The sequence below is a fragment of the Brienomyrus brachyistius genome, unplaced genomic scaffold (assembly GCF_023856365.1).
Source record: "Brienomyrus brachyistius isolate T26 unplaced genomic scaffold, BBRACH_0.4 scaffold63, whole genome shotgun sequence".
NCBI lineage: Eukaryota > Metazoa > Chordata > Actinopteri > Osteoglossiformes > Mormyridae > Brienomyrus > Brienomyrus brachyistius.
Window position 1 is genome coordinate 1,309,076 of NW_026042338.1, and position 18,531 is coordinate 1,327,606.

Here is an 18,531-nt window from a genome sequence, read left to right on the forward strand (position 1 = left end):
GGCGGAGTGTTAATACGCACCAGTCACAGGAATCACATCTACAACGGGCCCAGAATGCCGCTGGCGGAGTGTTAACACGCACCAGTCACAGGGATCACATCTACAACGGGCCCAGAATGCCGCTGGCGGAGTGTTAACACGCACCAGTCACAGGGATCACATCTACAACGGGCCCAGAATGCCGCTGGCGGAGTGTTAACACGCACCAGTCACAGGGATCACATCTACAACGGGCCCAGAATGCCGCTGGCGGAGTGTTAACACGCACCAGTCACAGGGATCACATCTACAACGGGCCCAGAATGCCGCTGGCGGAGTGTTAACACGCACCAGTCACAGGGATCACATCTACAACGGGCCCAGAATGCCGCTGGCGTAGTGTTAACACGCACCAGTCACAGGAATCACATCTACAACGGGCCCAGAATGCCGCTGGCGGAGTGTTAATACGCACCAGTCACAGGGATCACATCTACAACGGGCCTAGAATGCCGCTGGCGTAGTGTTAACACGCACCAGTCACAGGGATCACATCTACAACGGGCCCAGAATGCCGCTGGCGTAGTGTTAACACGCACCAGTCACAGGAATCACATCTACAACGGGCCCAGAATGCCGCTGGCGGAGTGTTAATACGCACCAGTCACTGGGATCACATCTACAACGGGCCCAGAATGCCGCTGGCGTAGTGTTAACACGCACCAGTCACAGGAATCACATCTACAACGGGCCCAGAATGCCGCTGGCGGAGTGTTAATACGCACCAGTCACAGGGATCACATCTACAACGGGCCTAGAATGCCGCTGGCGGAGTGTTAACACGCACCAGTCACAGGGATCACATCTACAACGGGCCTAGAATGCCGCTGGCGGAGTGTTAACACGCACCAGTCACAGGGATCACATCTACAACGGGCCCAGAATGCCGCTGGCGGAGTGTTAGCTTGCAACAGTAACAGGGATCACATCTACAACGGGCTCAGAATGCCACTGGCGGAGTGTTAACACGCACCAGTCACTGGGATCACATCTACAACGGGCTCAGAATGCCGCTGGCGGAGTGTTAACACGCACCAGTCACAGGAATCACATCTACAACGGGCCCAGAATGCCGCTGGCGGAGTGTTAATACGCACCAGTCACAGGGATCACATCTACAACGGGCCTAGAATGCCGCTGGCGGAGTGTTAACACGCACCAGGCACAGGGATCACATCTACAACGGGCCTAGAATGCCGCTGGCGGAGTGTTAACACGCACCAGGCACAGGGATCACATCTACAACGGGCCTAGAATGCCGCTGGCGGAGTGTTAACACGCACCGGTCACAGCGATCACATCTACAACGGCCCCAGAATGCCGCTGACGGGGTGTTAACATGCACCAGTCACAGGGATCACATCTACAACGGGCCCAGAATTCCGCTGGCGGAGTGTTAACACGCACCAGTCACTGGGATCCCATCTACAACGGCCCCAGAATTCCACCGGCGGAGTGTTAACACGCACCAGTCACAGGGATCACATCTACAACGCCCCCAGAATGCCGCTGGCGGAGTGTTAACACGCACCAGTCACAGGGATCACATCTACAACGCCCCCAGAATGCCGCTGGCGGAGTGTTAACACGCACCAGTCACAGGGATCACATCTACAACGGGTCCAGAATGCCGCTGGCGGAGTGTTAACATGCACCGGTCACAGCGATCACATCTACAACGGCCCCAGAATGCCGCCGGCGGTGTGTTAACACGCACCAGTCAGAGGGATCACATCTACAACGGACCCAGAATGCCGCTGGCGGAGTGTTAACACGCACCAGTCACAGGGATCACATCTACAACGCCCCCAGAATGCCGCTGGTGGAGTGTTAACACGCACCAGTCACAGGGATCACATCTACAACGGGCCCAGAATGCCGCTGACGGGGTGTTAACATGCACCAGTCACAGGGATCACATCTACAACGGGCCCAGTATTCCGCTGGCGGAGTGTTAACACGCACCAGTCACTGGGATCCCATCTACAACTGCCCCAGAATGCCACCGGCGGAGTGTTAACACGCACCAGTCACAGGGATCACATCTACAACGCCCCCAGAATGCCGCTGGCGGAGTGTTAACACGCACCAGTCACAGGGATCACATCTACAACGCCCCCAGAATGCCGCTGGCGGAGTGTTAACACGCACCAGTCACAGGGATCACATCTACAACGCCCCCAGAATGCCGCTGGCGGAGTGTTAACACGCACCAGTCACAGGGATCACATCTACAACGCCCCCAGAATGCCGCTGGCGGAGTGTTAATACGCACCAGTCACAGGGATCACATCTACAACGGGCCCAGAATTCCGCTGGCGGAGTGTTAACATGCACCAGTCACAGGGATCACATCTACAACGAGCCCAGAGTGCCGCTGGAGGAGTGTTAACACGCACCAGTCACAGGGATCACATCTACAACGGGCCCAGAATGCCGCAGGCGGAGTGTTAACATGCACCAGTCACAGGGATCACATCTACAACGGGCCCAGAATGCCGCTGGCGGAGTGTTAACACGCACCAGTCACAGGGATCACATCTACAACGGGCCCAGAATGCCGCTGCCGGAGTGTTAACACGCACCAGTCACAGGGATCACATCTACAACGGGCCCAGAATGCCGCTGGCGGAGTGTTAACACGCACCAGTCACAGGGATCACATCTACAACGGGCCCAGAATGCCGCTGCCAGAGTGTTAACATGCACTAGTCACAGGGACCACATCTACAACGTCCCTGGCAGATCAGTCAGATCATCCGGCAGTAATTTACTGATTATTCCTAAAACCCGGCTGGGGAGGGAGGGGGCAGCTTTTAGTCACTATGGGCCCAAACTCTGGAACTCTCTCCCAGAAAACCTGAGAGCTACTGAATGTCTCAGTTCTTTCAAAACTGAGCTGAAAACGCAGCTTTTCACCACCGCATATAATAATCTATCATAATCAGTTTTATTATTTTACACATTTATTATTATCAGTTATTGTGTGTGTGTGTGTGTGTGTGTGTGTGTGTGGGGGGGGGACGCTCCCCCCAGAAGACATACCTGTAGGGGCTAGAGGCTCCTATGAAGAAGGGGCCCTTAAAGAGGACATGGGTATTTAAAGTCCTTTATGATGATTTTTTAATTTAATTTTTTTTAAACATTTTTACTCTATTTTTATTCCTTTTGCACTTATTGTCATTTATCCTGAGCTTATTTGAATTGATAATTTTTTTCTTCTTTTTAAATGTTTGAAAAACATTTTATAAACGCTTTGGTTAAAACACGCTTTATAAATAATGATGGATTGATTGATTGATTCAGGGGGCGGCTTGATGGTGCAGTGGTTAGCACTGTTACCTCATACCTCTGGGACCTGGGTTCGAGTCACATGTGTCTGGAGTTTGCATGTTCTCCTCATGTCGTCGTGGGGTTTCCTCTGGGTACTCCAGTTTCCCCCAACAGCCCAAAGACATGCTGAGACTAATTGGAGTTACTAAATTGCCCGTACAGTAGGAGTGAATGCATGAGTGACTGGCGTGTGAGTGTGCCCTGCGATGGGCTGGCCCCCCATCCTGGGTTGTTCCCTGCCTCATGCCCATTGCTTCCGGGATAGGCTCCGGACCCCCCATGACCCAGTAGAATAAGCGGTTTGGAAAATAGATAGATGGATGGATGATTGATTCAGATAGATAGGTAAGATTGAGAGAGAGAGAGAGAGAGAGAAAGAGTTGAGAAGCTCAAAATTCCCACCAGAAAGCTATACTTGAATGGCTGACATTCTGGCTGGTGACTCAAAGAGTTGGTGATGTGACAATACTGAACTTACAAGAATGGCAAACGCATGGTTACTGCAAGGAACAATGCTTGTGAAATCCTGTGTAATGTTTCTTTTTAAGTGCTTCAGAATATTAGGCTAGAAAGCTGAACTGAAAGCAAATCATGAATCCTTTGTATGTAGCCTAAGCGCGTTTCCCCAGCAGAGACGATAATCGCCGGTCAGTCACTGTCAGATATCGGCACCGGGATACTTGTCTGATTACGCTCATTACCGATAATATCGTCATATCACCCAGATGTAATTGGTGATTTGACATGTTCCCAGGTATAACAATACAGGGAGAAAAAGGATTTTACTCATGGGATCAGGAATCCAAGTGCCAGTTGCTGCTGCATTAGCTGCTGGGAATGTTCACATCTCCTCCTTTCAGTGATACGTGTCGAGTGTAGGGACACCTGGCAGAAAGATGGCTAAGGACTACACTGGAAGCACTGGCCTGACTGTTATGGGAGGTTCACGTCCATCTTGCTGTTGATGTGTTCCTATATATTCCTGTATATTCTGTGATTTTTGACTGTAGCTTGTACTTAATGTTTTTACCTGTAGCTTTGAGCAAAGATGCACTGACTCACAATTAATGATCATATGACTGCAGCAGATTGTCAGGACGCACAGAACACTCTGCAGACTATAATTCATTTTGAAGTGTAAGCTGTGCTGCTAATTATACTGAAAACAAATGCTTATTGTAATGCTTTGTATTTTACTAATGTGTAGGATGTGTATATGTCTGTGTCTTAAAGTGTTTTCTGTTTCAGGCTGAACAGCTGTGACCTCATAGATAAACACTGTGAAGTGCTGACTTCAGCTCTAAGATCAAACTCTTCCCCCCTGAGAGAGCTGGACCTGAGTGACAATAACCTGGAGGATTCAGGAGTGAAGCTGCTCTCTGCTGCACTGGAGGATTTACACTGCATACTGGAGATACTGAGGTCAGTATTACTGGGTATTCCACACTGTAAACTAGGGCTAATGTGGTCAGTATTACTGGGTATTCCACACTGTAAACTGGGGGTAATGTGGTCAGTATTACTGGCTATTCCACACTGTAAACTAGGGGTAATGCAGTAAGTATTGCTGGGTATTCCACACTGTAAACTGGGATACTGTGGTAGGTATTACTGGGCATTCCACACTGTAAACTGGGGGTAATGAGGTCAGTATTGCTGGGTATTCCACACTGTAAACTAGGGGTACTGAGGGCAGTATTACTGGGTATTCCACACTGTAAACTGGGGGTACTGAGGTCAGTATTACTGGGTATTCCACACTGTAAACTGGGGATACTGAGGCCAGTATTGCTGGGTATTCCACACCGAAAACTGGGGGTACTGAGGTCAGTATTACTGGGTATTCCACACTGTAAACTGGAGATACTGAGGTCAGTATTACTGTGTATTCCACACTATAAAGAGGAGATAGTGAGAAATTAGCTAAGGGAAAGGAAGGAGGCGAGCTTGCCTTGTCTTAGACACTAAACTGTAATTCTTGAATTATTTATTAGAGCATCACGTTTATTTAATAATTATAATGGTGAGGTGATATTATTTATTGGGGAGTTTCTGTCTTTCTCTGCAGGCTGTCAGGCTGTAGAGTCACAGAAGAAGGCTGTTCTTCCCTGGCTTCAGCTCTGAGGTCAAACCCCTCACACCTGAGAGAGCTGGACCTGAGCTACAATCACCCAGGAGACTCAGGAGTGAAGCTACTCTCTGCTCTACTGGTGGATCCCAGCTGTAAACTGGAGAAGTTGCAGTGAGTACAGAATATGCATTTTACAGAAAAGTAACTGGACACCAAGAAAACCCACAATGCCTTTCAGCAGTTACATAATAAACAAACACAAACATCTTCTGTTTTCTTCTCCTACTTCCTTGTATCCCACAATCTTATCTCCCCTCGATCCATGATAGAAATAATTAAGCAGTGAAGCAGGAAACATCCATTCAACCATATACTGTAATCCATGCAAAACATTTGTGTTGGTTAGCAAAGTTAAGAGCACTGTTACAGTTAAACATGCCGACAAAACGTGTTATGAACAAAAAAATAATGGACACCAAGCAGAATTGGGATGATTGTTCAATGATTTTTAGTAATTTCATTGTTTTCTGAAAATCCATTATATCATGGTCCCTAATCTCCTCATTTGAATACAGTGCTGCAGTGTAAAAAGTGGATTTAAAAGTGTTTAATTTTTTTAAGGGTGTGCTGGTGTGAACTCACAGAGAAATGCTGTGAGGCACTGGCTTCAGCTCTCAGATCAAACTCCTCACCCCTGAGAGAGCTGGACCTGAGTGACAATGACCTGCAGGACTCAGGAGTGAAGCTGCTCTCTGCTGGACTGGGGGACTTACACTGTAAACTGGAGATACTGAGGTCAGTCTGACTGGGTATTCCACACTGTAAACTGTGGGTAGTGGAGTATTGCTGGGTATTTAACACTGTATGCTGGAGATACTAAGGTAGAAAATAACTAATGATTTCAAAATAAAGCAGGAGTATCTAAGTCTACAGGTTGACTTAAAAAATAACATTTGACTCACTAAGTGGAATGTCGAAAGGAAGATTGCATTGGAGGCTAATGATGACATTAAAAGTTTCTTCCAATATTTTAACTCCAAAAGAGCTCTAAAAGCTGAAATCACTCATCTGCAGGATAGTAAGGGCCATATAATTGAAAATAAAAATTGATATAGTAAATGAGCTTTATGATTATTTTACACGGGTGTTCACAGTAGAGGACATGATTAACTTACCACCATTTAGTACAAATACAGCGTCGTATATAAACAATATACAGTCCCTCCACAATTATTGGCCCCCCTTGTGAAGATTTGTAAAAAGGGTTAGAAAAAAATCCACCTTTTGGCGAAGCAGCTTCATCTCACACTGAAAAAGTGAGAAAAATCCAACCTTTCATTGAAATAAATGTATTCAAAGAAAAACAAATCCTTCATCAAGAAATAATTATTTTCAAGAAAAACACATGTGCCACAATTATTGGCAGCCCTGCTTTTAATACTCTGTACAGCCTCCCTTTGCCAGTATAACAGCACTGAGTCTCCTATAACATTTTATAAGGTTGAAGAATACAGAGCAGGGCATCTGAGACCATTCCTCTTTACAGAATCTCTCCAGATCACCCAGGGTCATCGGCCCTCTCTTGTGCACTCTCCTCTTCAGCTCAGCCCACAGGTTTTCAATGGGGTTCAGGTCAGTGTAGATTAATAATCCAAGTGAAAATGGTAGATTGCCTGGATACAAATAACATTCTGAGGGGTAGCCAACATGGATTTAGGAGAAATATGTCCTGTTTAACTAATCTACTTGAGTTCTTTGAGGAAGTTACAAGAGAAATTGGTCACAAAATGTACTTAGATTTGCAGAAGGCCTTTGATGTTGTCCCCCTCAAACAGATCTTGCTTAAGCTCAAAGCTGCAGGGATTTTAGGAACTGTAGCAACTTGGATTGAAAACTGGTTAACAGACAGGAAGCAGCAGGTAGTTATTAGAGGCACAATGTCACAGTGGGCCTGCGTTCATAGTGGGGTACTGCAGGGTTCAATATTAGGACCACTATTGTTCCTATTTTACATTAATGATATTGACACCAATACATACAGTAAACTAGTTAAATTTGCAGATGACACCAAGGTGAATGATGTAGCAAATACTGATCTAGCAGCGTAGAGGCTACAATGGGATCTTGATTTAATTAGCGACTGGACTGATACCTGGCAGATTAAATTTAACGTAGATAAATCCATGTAATCCATGCAGAGAGCAGAAATATAAAGTACAGATATTTTATGGGTTACACTGAAATAAAGGTAGCTGATTATGAGAAAGACCTCGGTGTGAATGTTGATGCTTCCATGTCCCACTCTCACCAGTGTGGGGAAGCAATTAAAAAGGCCAGTAGGATGGTGGGTTTCATCTCTAGGTGCGTGGACTTTAAGTTAAATAAGGTGATGCTACGATTATACAATTCCTTGGTAAGACCCCACCTAGAATATTGTTTTAATGTGAGAGGGGGATATAGGGCTGTTGAAGGAACAAACAGGTTCGCTTTGGTCCGTTCAGAAATATTTATTAAATTATACACAAAATGATGATATATTTCATAAGCATTCATAGGTAATCCCATTAATTAATAAAATGAAAAAGTAGCCACAAGCCATCTACACTCAGACGTGCTATAATCACCCACCTTCACACACGGACTGGGGAGCCCCTTTCAGTCCTGGAAGGAGACCAACACGTGATTCCTGAGAAGTGCCGGGCGATGCGCGTTCTGTCCCACGGCTGATCTCCGGTCAGTGCTGAGCTCTCCCCCTTCCTTTATACTAAATCTGGAGCAGTACGCGTGCGGGCAGGGGGCGAGCTGGCCAGGCTCACCCCTCCCTCAGGGAATGTGCTCTTTATTCTCCAATTCCTGTCCAGGTGAGGCTATTTGCGCTTGTGGTTGCGAAGCATTTTAGGCAAGGCTTTCTCTTTTCCCCTGGGAGAGAAACGATAAGCCTCCCTTTCCGCTGGGAAAGGCAAGATAGGTGTTCTAGCTCTTTCTGTGAGAAACAAGTTATATAAGTGATCAGTGAAAAAACATGTTTGTGCAGTTCACCTGTGGCACAACAATAATGTGGGTGAATCACGGTGGACGATGTAATTGAATCCCGGAGTGTTTAGTCCAAGCACAATCAGAATCAATCCATACCTCAATCCCCTCATAGGTATGTCTGCTACGTGGAGTTGGAGGTGCAGTATAATCCCGTTATAATGGACTCGCTTATAACGGAATATCGTCTATAACAGACGAGGTCCGCTGGCCGTGCGCCTTAAAGAACATTCAGAAAAAGCATTGGATATAGCTGACTCGCATATAATGGAATTTCGCTTATAACGGACAAACAGTTTGATCCCGTTTGTCGCTTGCCGTGTGTCTGCGGCAGGATATGTGTGTGTAAGAGTGTCTGGCAGGGTACGCGTGTGTGAGAGTGTCTGCAACAGGGTACGCGTGTGTGAGAGTGTCTGCGGCAGGGTACGCGTGTGTGAGAGTGTCTGCAGCAGGGTACGTGTGTGTGAGAGTGTCTGCGGCAGGGTACGTGTGTGTAAGAGTGTCTGCGGCAGGGTACGCGTGTGTGAGAGTGTCTGCGGCAGGGTACGCGTGTGTGAGAGTGTCTGCGGCAGTGTACGCATGTGTGAGAGTGTCTGCGGCAGTGTACGTGTGTGTGAGAGTGTCTGCGGCAGGGTACGCGTGTGTGAGAGTGTCTGCGGCAGGGTGCGTGTATGAGAGTGTCTGCGGTAGGGTACGCGTCTGTGAGAGTGTCTGCGGCAGGGTACGCGTGTGTGAGAGTGTCTGCGACAGTGTACGCATGTGTGAGAGTGTCTGCGGCAGGGTACGCGTGTGTGAGAGTGTCTGCGGCAGGGTACGCGTGTGTGAGAGTGTCTGCGACAGTGTACGCGTGTGTGAGAGTGTCTGCGGCAGGGTACGCGTGTGTGAGAGTGTCTGCGACAGTGTACGCGTGTGTGAGAGTGTCTGCGACAGTGTACGCGTGTGTGAGAGTGTCTGCGGCAGGGTACGCGTGTGTGAGAGTGTCTGCGGCAGGGTATGCGTGTGTGAGAGTGTCTGCGACAGTGTACGTGTGTGTGAGAGTGTCTGCGGCAGGGTGCGTGTGTGAAAGTGTCTGCGGCAGGGTACGCGTGTGTGAGAGTGTCTGCGGCAGTGAACGTGTGTGTGAGAGTGTCTGCGGCAGTGTACGCGTGTGTGAGAGTGTCTGCGGCATGGTGCGCGTGTGTGAGAGTGTCTGCGGCAGGGTGCGCGTGTGTGAGAGTGTCTGCGGCAGGGTACGCGTGTGTGAGAGTGTCTGCGGCAGGGTACGCGTGTGTGAGAGTGTCTGTGATAGTGTATGTGTGTGAGAGAGTGTCTGTGGCAGGGTACGCGTGTGTGAGAGTGTCTGCGGCAGGGTACGCGTGTGTGAGACTGTCTGCGGCAGGGTTCATGTCTGTGAGAGTGTCTGTGATAGTGTATGTGTGTGTGAGAGTGTCTGCGGCAGTGTACGTGTGTGTGAGAGTGTCTGCGGCAGGGTACGTGTGTGTGAGAGTGTCTGCGGCAGGGTGCGTGTGTGAGAGTGTCTGCGGCAGGGTGCGCGTGTGTGAGAGTGTCTGCGGCAGGGTACGCGTGTGTGAGAGTGTCTGCGGCAGGGTACGCGTGTGTGAGAGTGTCTGTGATAGTGTATGTGTGTGAGAGAGTGTCTGTGGCAGGGTACGCGTGTGTGAGAGTGTCTGCGGCAGGGTACGCGTGTGTGAGACTGTCTGCGGCAGGGTTCATGTCTGTGAGAGTGTCTGTGATAGTGTATGTGTGTGTGAGAGTGTCTGCGGCAGTGTACGTGTGTGTGAGAGTGTCTGCGGCAGGGTACGTGTGTGTGAGAGTGTCTGCGGCAGGGTGCGTGTGTGAGAGTGTCTGCGGCAGGGTGCGCGTGTGTGAGAGTGTCTGCGGCAGGGTGCGCGTGTGTGAGAGTGTCTGCGGCAGGGTGCGCGTGTGTGAGAGTGTCTGCGGCAGGGTACGCGTGTGTGAGAGTGTCTGCGGCAGGGTACGCGTGTGTGAGATTGTCTGTGATAGTGTATGTGTGTGTGAGAGTGTCTGTGGCAGGGTACGCGTGTGTGAGACTGTCTGCGGCAGGGTTCATGTCTGTGAGAGTGTCTGTGATAGTGTATGTGTGTGTGAGAGTGTCTGCGGCAGTGTACGTGTGTGTGAGAGTGTCTGCGGCAGGGTACGCGTGTGTGAGAGTGTCTGCGGCAGGGTACGCGTGTGTGAGAGTGTCTGTGATAGTGTATGTGTGTGTGAGAGTGTCTGTGGAAGGGTACGCGTGTGTGAGAGTGTCTGCGGCAGGGTACGCGTGTGTGAGAGTGTCTGCGGCAGGGTACGCGTGTGTGAGAGTGTCTGCGGCAGGGTACGTGTGTGTGAGACTGTCTGCGGCAGGGTTCATGTCTGTGAGAGTGTCTGTGATAGTGTATGTGTGTGTGAGAGTGTCTGCGGCAGTGTACGTGTGTGTGAGAGTGTCTGCGGCAGGGTACGTGTGTGTGAGACTGTCTGCGACAGGGTACGCGTGTGTGAGAGTGTCTGCGGCAGGGTACGCGTGTGTGAGAGTGTCTGCGGCAGGGTACGCGTGTGTGAGAGTTTCTGCGACAGTGTACGTGTGTGTGAGAGTGTCTGCGGCAGGGTGCGTGTGTGAGAGTGTCTGCGGCAGGGTACGCGTGTGTGAGAGTGTCTGTGATAGTGTATGTGTGTGAGAGAGTGTTTGCGGCAGGGTACGCGTGTGTGAGAGTGTCTGCGGCAGGGTACGCGTGTGTGAGAGTGTCTGCGGCAGGGTACGCGTGTGTGAGACTGTCTGCGGCAGGGTTCATGTCTGTGAGAGTGTCTGTGATAGTGTATGTGTGTGTGAGAGTGTCTGCGGCAGTGTACGTGTGTGTGAGAGTGTCTGCGGCAGGGTACGTGTGTGTGAGAGTGTCTGCGGCAGGGTGCGTGTGTGAGAGTGTCTGCGGCAGGGTGCGCGTGTGTGAGAGTGTCTGCGGCAGGGTGCGCGTGTGTGAGAGTGTCTGCGGCAGGGTGCGCGTGTGTGAGAGTGTCTGCGGCAGGGTGCGCGTGTGTGAGAGTGTCTGCGGCAGGGTACGCGTGTGTGAGAGTGTCTGTGATAGTGTATGTGTGTGAGAGAGTGTCTGTGGCAGGGTACGCGTGTGTGAGAGTGTCTGCGGCAGGGTACGCGTGTGTGAGACTGTCTGCGGCAGGGTTCATGTCTGTGAGAGTGTCTGTGATAGTGTATGTGTGTGTGAGAGTGTCTGCGGCAGTGTACGTGTGTGTGAGAGTGACTGCGGCAGGGTACGCGTGTGTGAGAGTGTCTGCGGCAGGGTACGCGTGTGTGAGAGTGTCTGCGACAGTGTACGCATGTGTGAGAGTGTCTGCGGCAGGGTACGCGTGTGTGAGAGTGTCTGCGGCAGGGTACGCGTGTGTGAGAGTGTCTGCGACAGTGTACGCGTGTGTGAGAGTGTCTGCGGCAGGGTACGCGTGTGTGAGAGTGTCTGCGACAGTGTACGCGTGTGTGAGAGTGTCTGCGACAGTGTACGCGTGTGTGAGAGTGTCTGCGGCAGGGTACGCGTGTGTGAGAGTGTCTGCGGCAGGGTACGCGTGTGTGAGAGTGTCTGCGACAGTGTACGTGTGTGTGAGAGTGTCTGCGGCAGGGTGCGTGTGTGAAAGTGTCTGCGGCAGGGTACGCGTGTGTGAGAGTGTCTGCGGCAGTGAACGCGTGTGTGAGAGTGTCTGCGGCAGTGTACGCGTGTGTGAGAGTGTCTGCGGCATGGTGCGCGTGTGTGAGAGTGTCTGCGGCAGGGTGCGCGTGTGTGAGAGTGTCTGCGGCAGGGTACGCGTGTGTGAGAGTGTCTGCGGCAGGGTACGCGTGTGTGAGAGTGTCTGTGATAGTGTATGTGTGTGAGAGAGTGTCTGTGGCAGGGTACGCGTGTGTGAGAGTGTCTGCGGCAGGGTACGCGTGTGTGAGACTGTCTGCGGCAGGGTTCATGTCTGTGAGAGTGTCTGTGATAGTGTATGTGTGTGTGAGAGTGTCTGCGGCAGTGTACGTGTGTGTGAGAGTGTCTGCGGCAGGGTACGTGTGTGTGAGAGTGTCTGCGGCAGGGTGCGTGTGTGAGAGTGTCTGCGGCAGGGTGCGCGTGTGTGAGAGTGTCTGCGGCAGGGTGCGCGTGTGTGAGAGTGTCTGCGGCAGGGTGCGCGTGTGTGAGAGTGTCTGCGGCAGGGTACGCGTGTGTGAGATTGTCTGCGGCAGGGTACGCGTGTGTGAGAGTGTCTGCGGCAGGGTACGCGTGTGTGAGATTGTCTGTGATAGTGTATGTGTGTGTGAGAGTGTCTGTGGCAGGGTACGCGTGTGTGAGACTGTCTGCGGCAGGGTTCATGTCTGTGAGAGTGTCTGTGATAGTGTATGTGTGTGTGAGAGTGTCTGCGGCAGTGTACGTGTGTGTGAGAGTGTCTGCGGCAGGGTACGCGTGTGTGAGAGTGTCTGCGGCAGGGTACGCGTGTGTGAGAGTGTCTGTGATAGTGTATGTGTGTGTGAGAGTGTCTGTGGAAGGGTACGCGTGTGTGAGAGTGTCTGCGGCAGGGTACGCGTGTGTGAGAGTGTCTGCGGCAGGGTACGCGTGTGTGAGAGTGTCTGCGGCAGGGTACGTGTGTGTGAGACTGTCTGCGGCAGGGTTCATGTCTGTGAGAGTGTCTGTGATAGTGTATGTGTGTGTGAGAGTGTCTGCGGCAGTGTACGTGTGTGTGAGAGTGTCTGCGGCAGGGTACGTGTGTGTGAGACTGTCTGCGACAGGGTACGCGTGTGTGAGAGTGTCTGCGGCAGGGTACGCGTGTGTGAGAGTGTCTGCGGCAGGGTACGCGTGTGTGAGAGTTTCTGCGACAGTGTACGTGTGTGTGAGAGTGTCTGCGGCAGGGTGCGTGTGTGAGAGTGTCTGCGGCAGGGTACGCGTGTGTGAGAGTGTCTGTGATAGTGTATGTGTGTGAGAGAGTGTCTGTGGCAGGGTACGCGTGTGTGAGAGTGTCTGCGGCAGGGTACGCGTGTGTGAGAGTGTCTGCGGCAGGGTACGCGTGTGTGAGACTGTCTGCGGCAGGGTTCATGTCTGTGAGAGTGTCTGTGATAGTGTATGTGTGTGTGAGAGTGTCTGCGGCAGTGTACGTGTGTGTGAGAGTGTCTGCGGCAGGGTACGTGTGTGTGAGAGTGTCTGCGGCAGGGTGCGTGTGTGAGAGTGTCTGCGGCAGGGTGCGCGTGTGTGAGAGTGTCTGCGGCAGGGTGCGCGTGTGTGAGAGTGTCTGCGGCAGGGTGCGCGTGTGTGAGAGTGTCTGCGGCAGGGTACGCGTGTGTGAGAGTGTCTGCGGCAGGGTACGCGTGTGTGAGAGTGTCTGCGGCAGGGTACGCGTGTGTGAGACTGTCTGCGGCAGGGTTCATGTCTGTGAGAGTGTCTGTGATAGTGTATGTGTGTGTGAGAGTGTCTGCGGCAGTGTACGTGTGTGTGAGAGTGTCTGCGGCAGGGTACGCGTGTGTGAGAGTGTCTGCGGCAGGGTACGCGTGTGTGAGAGTGTCTGCGGCAGGGTACGCGTGTGTGAGAGTTTCTGCGACAGTGTACGTGTGTGTGAGAGTGTCTGCGGCAGGGTGCGTGTGTGAGAGTGTCTGCGGCAGGGTACGCGTGTGTGAGAGTGTCTGCGGCAGTGTACGTGTGTGTGAGAGTGTCTGCGGCAGTGTACGCGTGTGTGAGAGTGTCTGCGGCAGGGTACGCGTGTGTGAGAGTGTCTGCAGCAGGGTGCGCGTGTGTGAGAGTGTCTGCCGCAGGGTGTGCGTGTGTGAGAGTGTCTGCGGCAGGGTTCGTGTCTGATAGTGTATGTGTTTGTGAGAGTGTCTGCGGCAGGGTACTCATGTGTGAGAGTGTCTGCGGCAGGGTACGCGTGTGTGAGAGTGTCTGCGGCAGGGTACGCATGTGTGAGAGTGTCTGTGATAGTGTATGTGTGTGTGAGAGTGTCTGTGATAGTGTATGTGTGTGTGAGAGTGTCTGTGGCAGGGTACGCGTGTGTGAGAGTGTCTGCGGCAGGGTTCGTGTCTGTGATAGTGTATGTGTGTGTGAGAGTGTCTGTGGCAGGGTACGCGTGTGTGAGAGTGTCTGCGGCAGGGTACGCGTGTGTGAGACTGTCTGCGGCAGGGTTCATGTCTGTGAGAGTGTCTGTGGCAGGGTACGTGTGTCTGAGAGTGTCTGCGGCAGGGTACGTGTCTGTGAGAGTGTCTGTGATAGTGTATGTGTGTGTGAGAGTGTCTGTGGCAGGGTACGTGTCTGTGAGAGTGTCTGTGATAGTGTATGTGTGTGTGAGAGTGTCTGTGGCAGGGTACGTGTCTGTGAGAGTGTCTGTGATAGTGTACGTGTGTGTGAGAGTGTCTGTGACACCCCACCCCCAGTGCATTAGGTGACCTGCCCCACCCAGAGGCACAGGGGAAAAGAACCACTATCCCAAACTAGAGGCTAGTGGACGTGGCAGGACTGGGGGGCGAGTGAAGTCAGTATTTAATGTGAGGAGTCGTAGAGGGGAGAGGAAAAGAAAAGGAGAAAAACGCAAAGAAGAACCTGAATTCCAGAAAAGTTCTTTAAATTTGAATGAAATAACAAATAAAACACTTTCAAATCACATGAGCCTATATTTTATTCACAACAGAACATAGATAATATAACAAATGTTCAAACTGGGAAATTGTACACCTTTATCCATTAAATGAGCTCATTTCAAATTTGATGCCTGCTACATGTCCCAAAAAAGTCGGTACAGGGACAACAAATGGCTGAAAAAGCAAGAAAGTTTAAAAAGATTCAGCTGGGAGAACATCTAGCAACTAATTAAGTTAATTGATATCAGGTCTGTAACTTGATTAGCATTAAAAGGGATGTCAGAGAGGCAGAGTCTCTCAGAAGTAAAGATGGGCTGTTAGGAGAAAGCGCCGTAGCTTTCACTCCTACAATCTAGTTATGTCAGGAGAAAGCGCCGTAGCTTTCACTCCTACAATCTCCTGTGTGAGGAAGCGCCGCAGCTTACTACTCACACACTTCCACTTTTAGGACCCAGGAATAACGAGACAGCACACGTCTTTCTGTTTTACTTGCGCAAGGGTGCCCACTTCAGGTGCAACAGACAGTATCTGCGCCTCTGTTGAGTGTCACACCGGACAGTCCCTTGGCTTCTTTATTTATAGGGTAGGGGAGGGGTTACATGGGTCTTGTCTTTAACTAGTCAATGCTGTGTGAGGCCTCCGTGAAACAGGGTTAATACAAAGCATTACATATCTCAAGGTGGGCCCCCTGCTATGTTGACAGAATCTGTTTCCTTTCTCAAGGTCTCTTATTCCTGCGTCACAATCTGGTAGGCCCCTGTGAGGACATCTTGTCTGCAACCCTTTCTGGGCCATGGGTTAGTTGTTAAGGGTTGCACATACACATATAGGAGGATAATAATATGATAAAATACACAGATACACTCTAACAGTCCCTCCTGTTTATCATGTTAATTATACATTTGCTTGTGAACAGACAGGAGCGAGGGTGTTGCGCCAGTTTGCTTCAGGATCGGGCCATGCCGTTGAGGATTTCGGCTCGTCCGTCATGGTGCGTCATGCATCCACCCCTGCTCCTCTTCATCTGCATCTGTTTCCATGTTTTGGGTGAGGGACAAAAACATATTCTCCTGGGCTCGGAAAGCAGAGCTCAGGGCAGAATTAATCATTATACGAAAACAAGGTATCACTGTGATACAACAACAGAAGAACATCACAAAGAATGCAAAAAATGGTATACTCAATTTGAGTAATATGGACCACCAAGCCCCGGTAGTGAACCAGGACATCCAATAGTCGTTCTGCGTCCTTGTGTCGGTGGTCGTAGCAATTTGCAAGTCCTTCAGCCTTTGCATTGCCTTAGTCATGTTGGGTGAATGCACATTGTCAGGAATGTATGTACAACAGGTTTGGTTCAACAGCACGCACACTCCTCCTTGCGCTGCAGTGAGGAGATCTAGCGCCATGCGATTCTCTATCACCATTTGCCTTTGTAGCAGTTAGTCAAATTCTTATTGGATACCACATCATATACATATCGATACCAATAGTTCCGTAGGAATGGATGGGTTTCGTCTCCTTTTATGCTAGTGAGGTGCACTCCGTCCGGAGTCCACCTTTTCTTCTCCCGCACCTCAGTGCCTGGTACCAGCCATAGAATCAATATTACCATAAGACAGAAAAGACTTCCTAATATTCCCTTAGCCCACCACGGACACCCTACCAGAGCCATCCTAAAGGAGTACAGTTCAGCTGTTTTCTTCACCGGGTTGAGACAACGAAAACCTATTGTTTCTTCGTGCCTTTGTAGCGGACTTCCACTGTTACTCCGCGAGTGAGGCGTCTGGTAAGGGCAGAATGAGCTTACAGTGACTCTTGTGGATCCAGGAAGGTCTTTCTGCAATCTTCAATGCAGTTGGTGTAGTCAGGAGGACTTGGTATGGCCCGTCCCCCCGAGGTGAAGTCCAGTCTTTCCATTGTAGGACTTTTATCAACACCCAATCACCTGGCTTTACCGTTTCCTGCAAAGTAGACACAGATGCTTCTGGCAGATTACCAGGGTGCTGGATATTCTGTTTGGAGATCAGCTTACGCATCCAATCGGCAAGTGTGTGTTCATGAGCTGCCTTTCCTACATCAGTTGCTTCCCCTAGCAGTGGAAATGGCCTTCCGTGCACGATTTCAAAAGGGGTTAACCCATTCGTTGTGGGTGTTATTCTCATCCACAGTTTTACTAATGCTAAGCATTCTGGCCACGGTCTGCCTGTTTCTTCCATAGTTTTTCTCAATCTATTTTTTACTGTCCCGTTTGTTCTTTCCACCAAACCTGCACTTTGCGGATGATATGCACAGTGATTTTTTAATACAAAACCCAATGTTTGTGAGCATAAATCTAGCACCTTGTTCACAAAATGAGATCCGTTATCTGACCGTATTACTTCCGGTATTCCATATGTGGGGAAGAAATGGGACACCAGACACTTGGCCACTGTGACTGCATCACAGTGTTTTACTGGGTATATCTCCACCCACTTTGAAAAAGTGTCTATTATCACTAGGCAGTATTTCACTCCCTGTGACCATGTTAATTCCACAAAGTCCATATGTATTGCCTGAAACGGTTGTGTAGGGTTAGGGAATTGGCTTCGTTTGGGTCTTAGATTGCCCTGCGCATTATGTTTACAACATATAAGGCATGCTCTACAGTAGTTTTTTGCAAAATTGGAAAAATTTATAGTGTAAAAATGTTGTTGTATTATATGTACCATCCCTCCTGTTGAGACATGGGTTACCCCATGACTCACAACCGCGGCGGTTTTATACAGGCTGCGGGGTAAGATAGGTTTTCCGTCTAACTTGAATAGGTCTTTCTCTTGTGTGGCTCCTCGCGAAATCCACTTGTCTTTCTCTGACGTAGGAGCTTGTTGTTGTGCATCATATAGTACATCTTGTTCTATAAGGAATAACCCCTTCTCTGTTTTTTCTGGCGTTTGCTGGGCTGCTGCCTTTGCGGCTTGGTCAGCAAACGCATTGCCTTTCGTTTCCTCTGAATTATCAGTCTGGTGTGCTTTGCATTTACATAACGCGAGTGTCTTTGGTTTTTGTACAACGTCTAACAATCGAAGTAGAAGTGCTGCGTGTGTCAAGGTTGTTCCTTGAGAACTTTTAAACCCTCTGTTTTTCCACACTGCTGCGTGGTGGTGCACTGCAGAGAACACGTATTGACTGTCCGTATATATTGTAATCTCCTGTCCTTCATGTATTTCACAGACTCTGATTACAGCATATAATTCTGCTGCTTGGGCTGAGCATGTGGATGGTAAGGCTCCTGCCTCTATTACTTTGTCTTTAGTCACAACTGCGTATCCAACCTTATTTTCCCCGTATCTGTCTTTGGCTGCAGAGCCATCGACAAATAAGGTTATGGCGCTTGGAATTGGAGTTAGTGCAATGTCAGCGCGAGGTTTTGTCTGTTCCTGTATTTCAGTTTTGCATACGCCACTATTTGATCTCCTCGGGCTACGAA

General features: G+C 50.1%; 2 protein-coding genes across 9 annotated transcripts in view; one reads left to right on the plus strand and one right to left on the minus strand.

Annotated features, from left to right (window-relative positions):
• The window catches only part of LOC125725260 (uncharacterized), a 202,679-nt gene that overhangs the window by 107,999 nt on the left and 76,149 nt on the right, over positions 1 to 18,531 (minus strand). The window lies entirely within an intron of this gene.
• Positions 1 to 18,531, plus strand: part of LOC125725222 (NACHT, LRR and PYD domains-containing protein 3-like) — a 53,845-nt gene that overhangs the window by 26,508 nt on the left and 8,806 nt on the right. For 6 of the 8 annotated variants that reach the window (XM_049001967.1, XM_049001965.1, XM_049001968.1 and 3 more), the window contains 3 exons: positions 4,621 to 4,794; positions 5,441 to 5,614; positions 6,065 to 6,238. In XM_049001967.1, coding sequence (XP_048857924.1) covers positions 4,621 to 4,794; positions 5,441 to 5,614; positions 6,065 to 6,238 — 522 coding nt within the window. Of the gene's footprint in view, positions 1 to 4,620; positions 4,795 to 5,440; positions 5,615 to 6,064; positions 6,239 to 18,275; positions 18,325 to 18,531 lie in introns of all 8 variants that reach the window. The other 2 variants (XM_049001971.1, XM_049001970.1) reach the window with 2 other exon arrangements.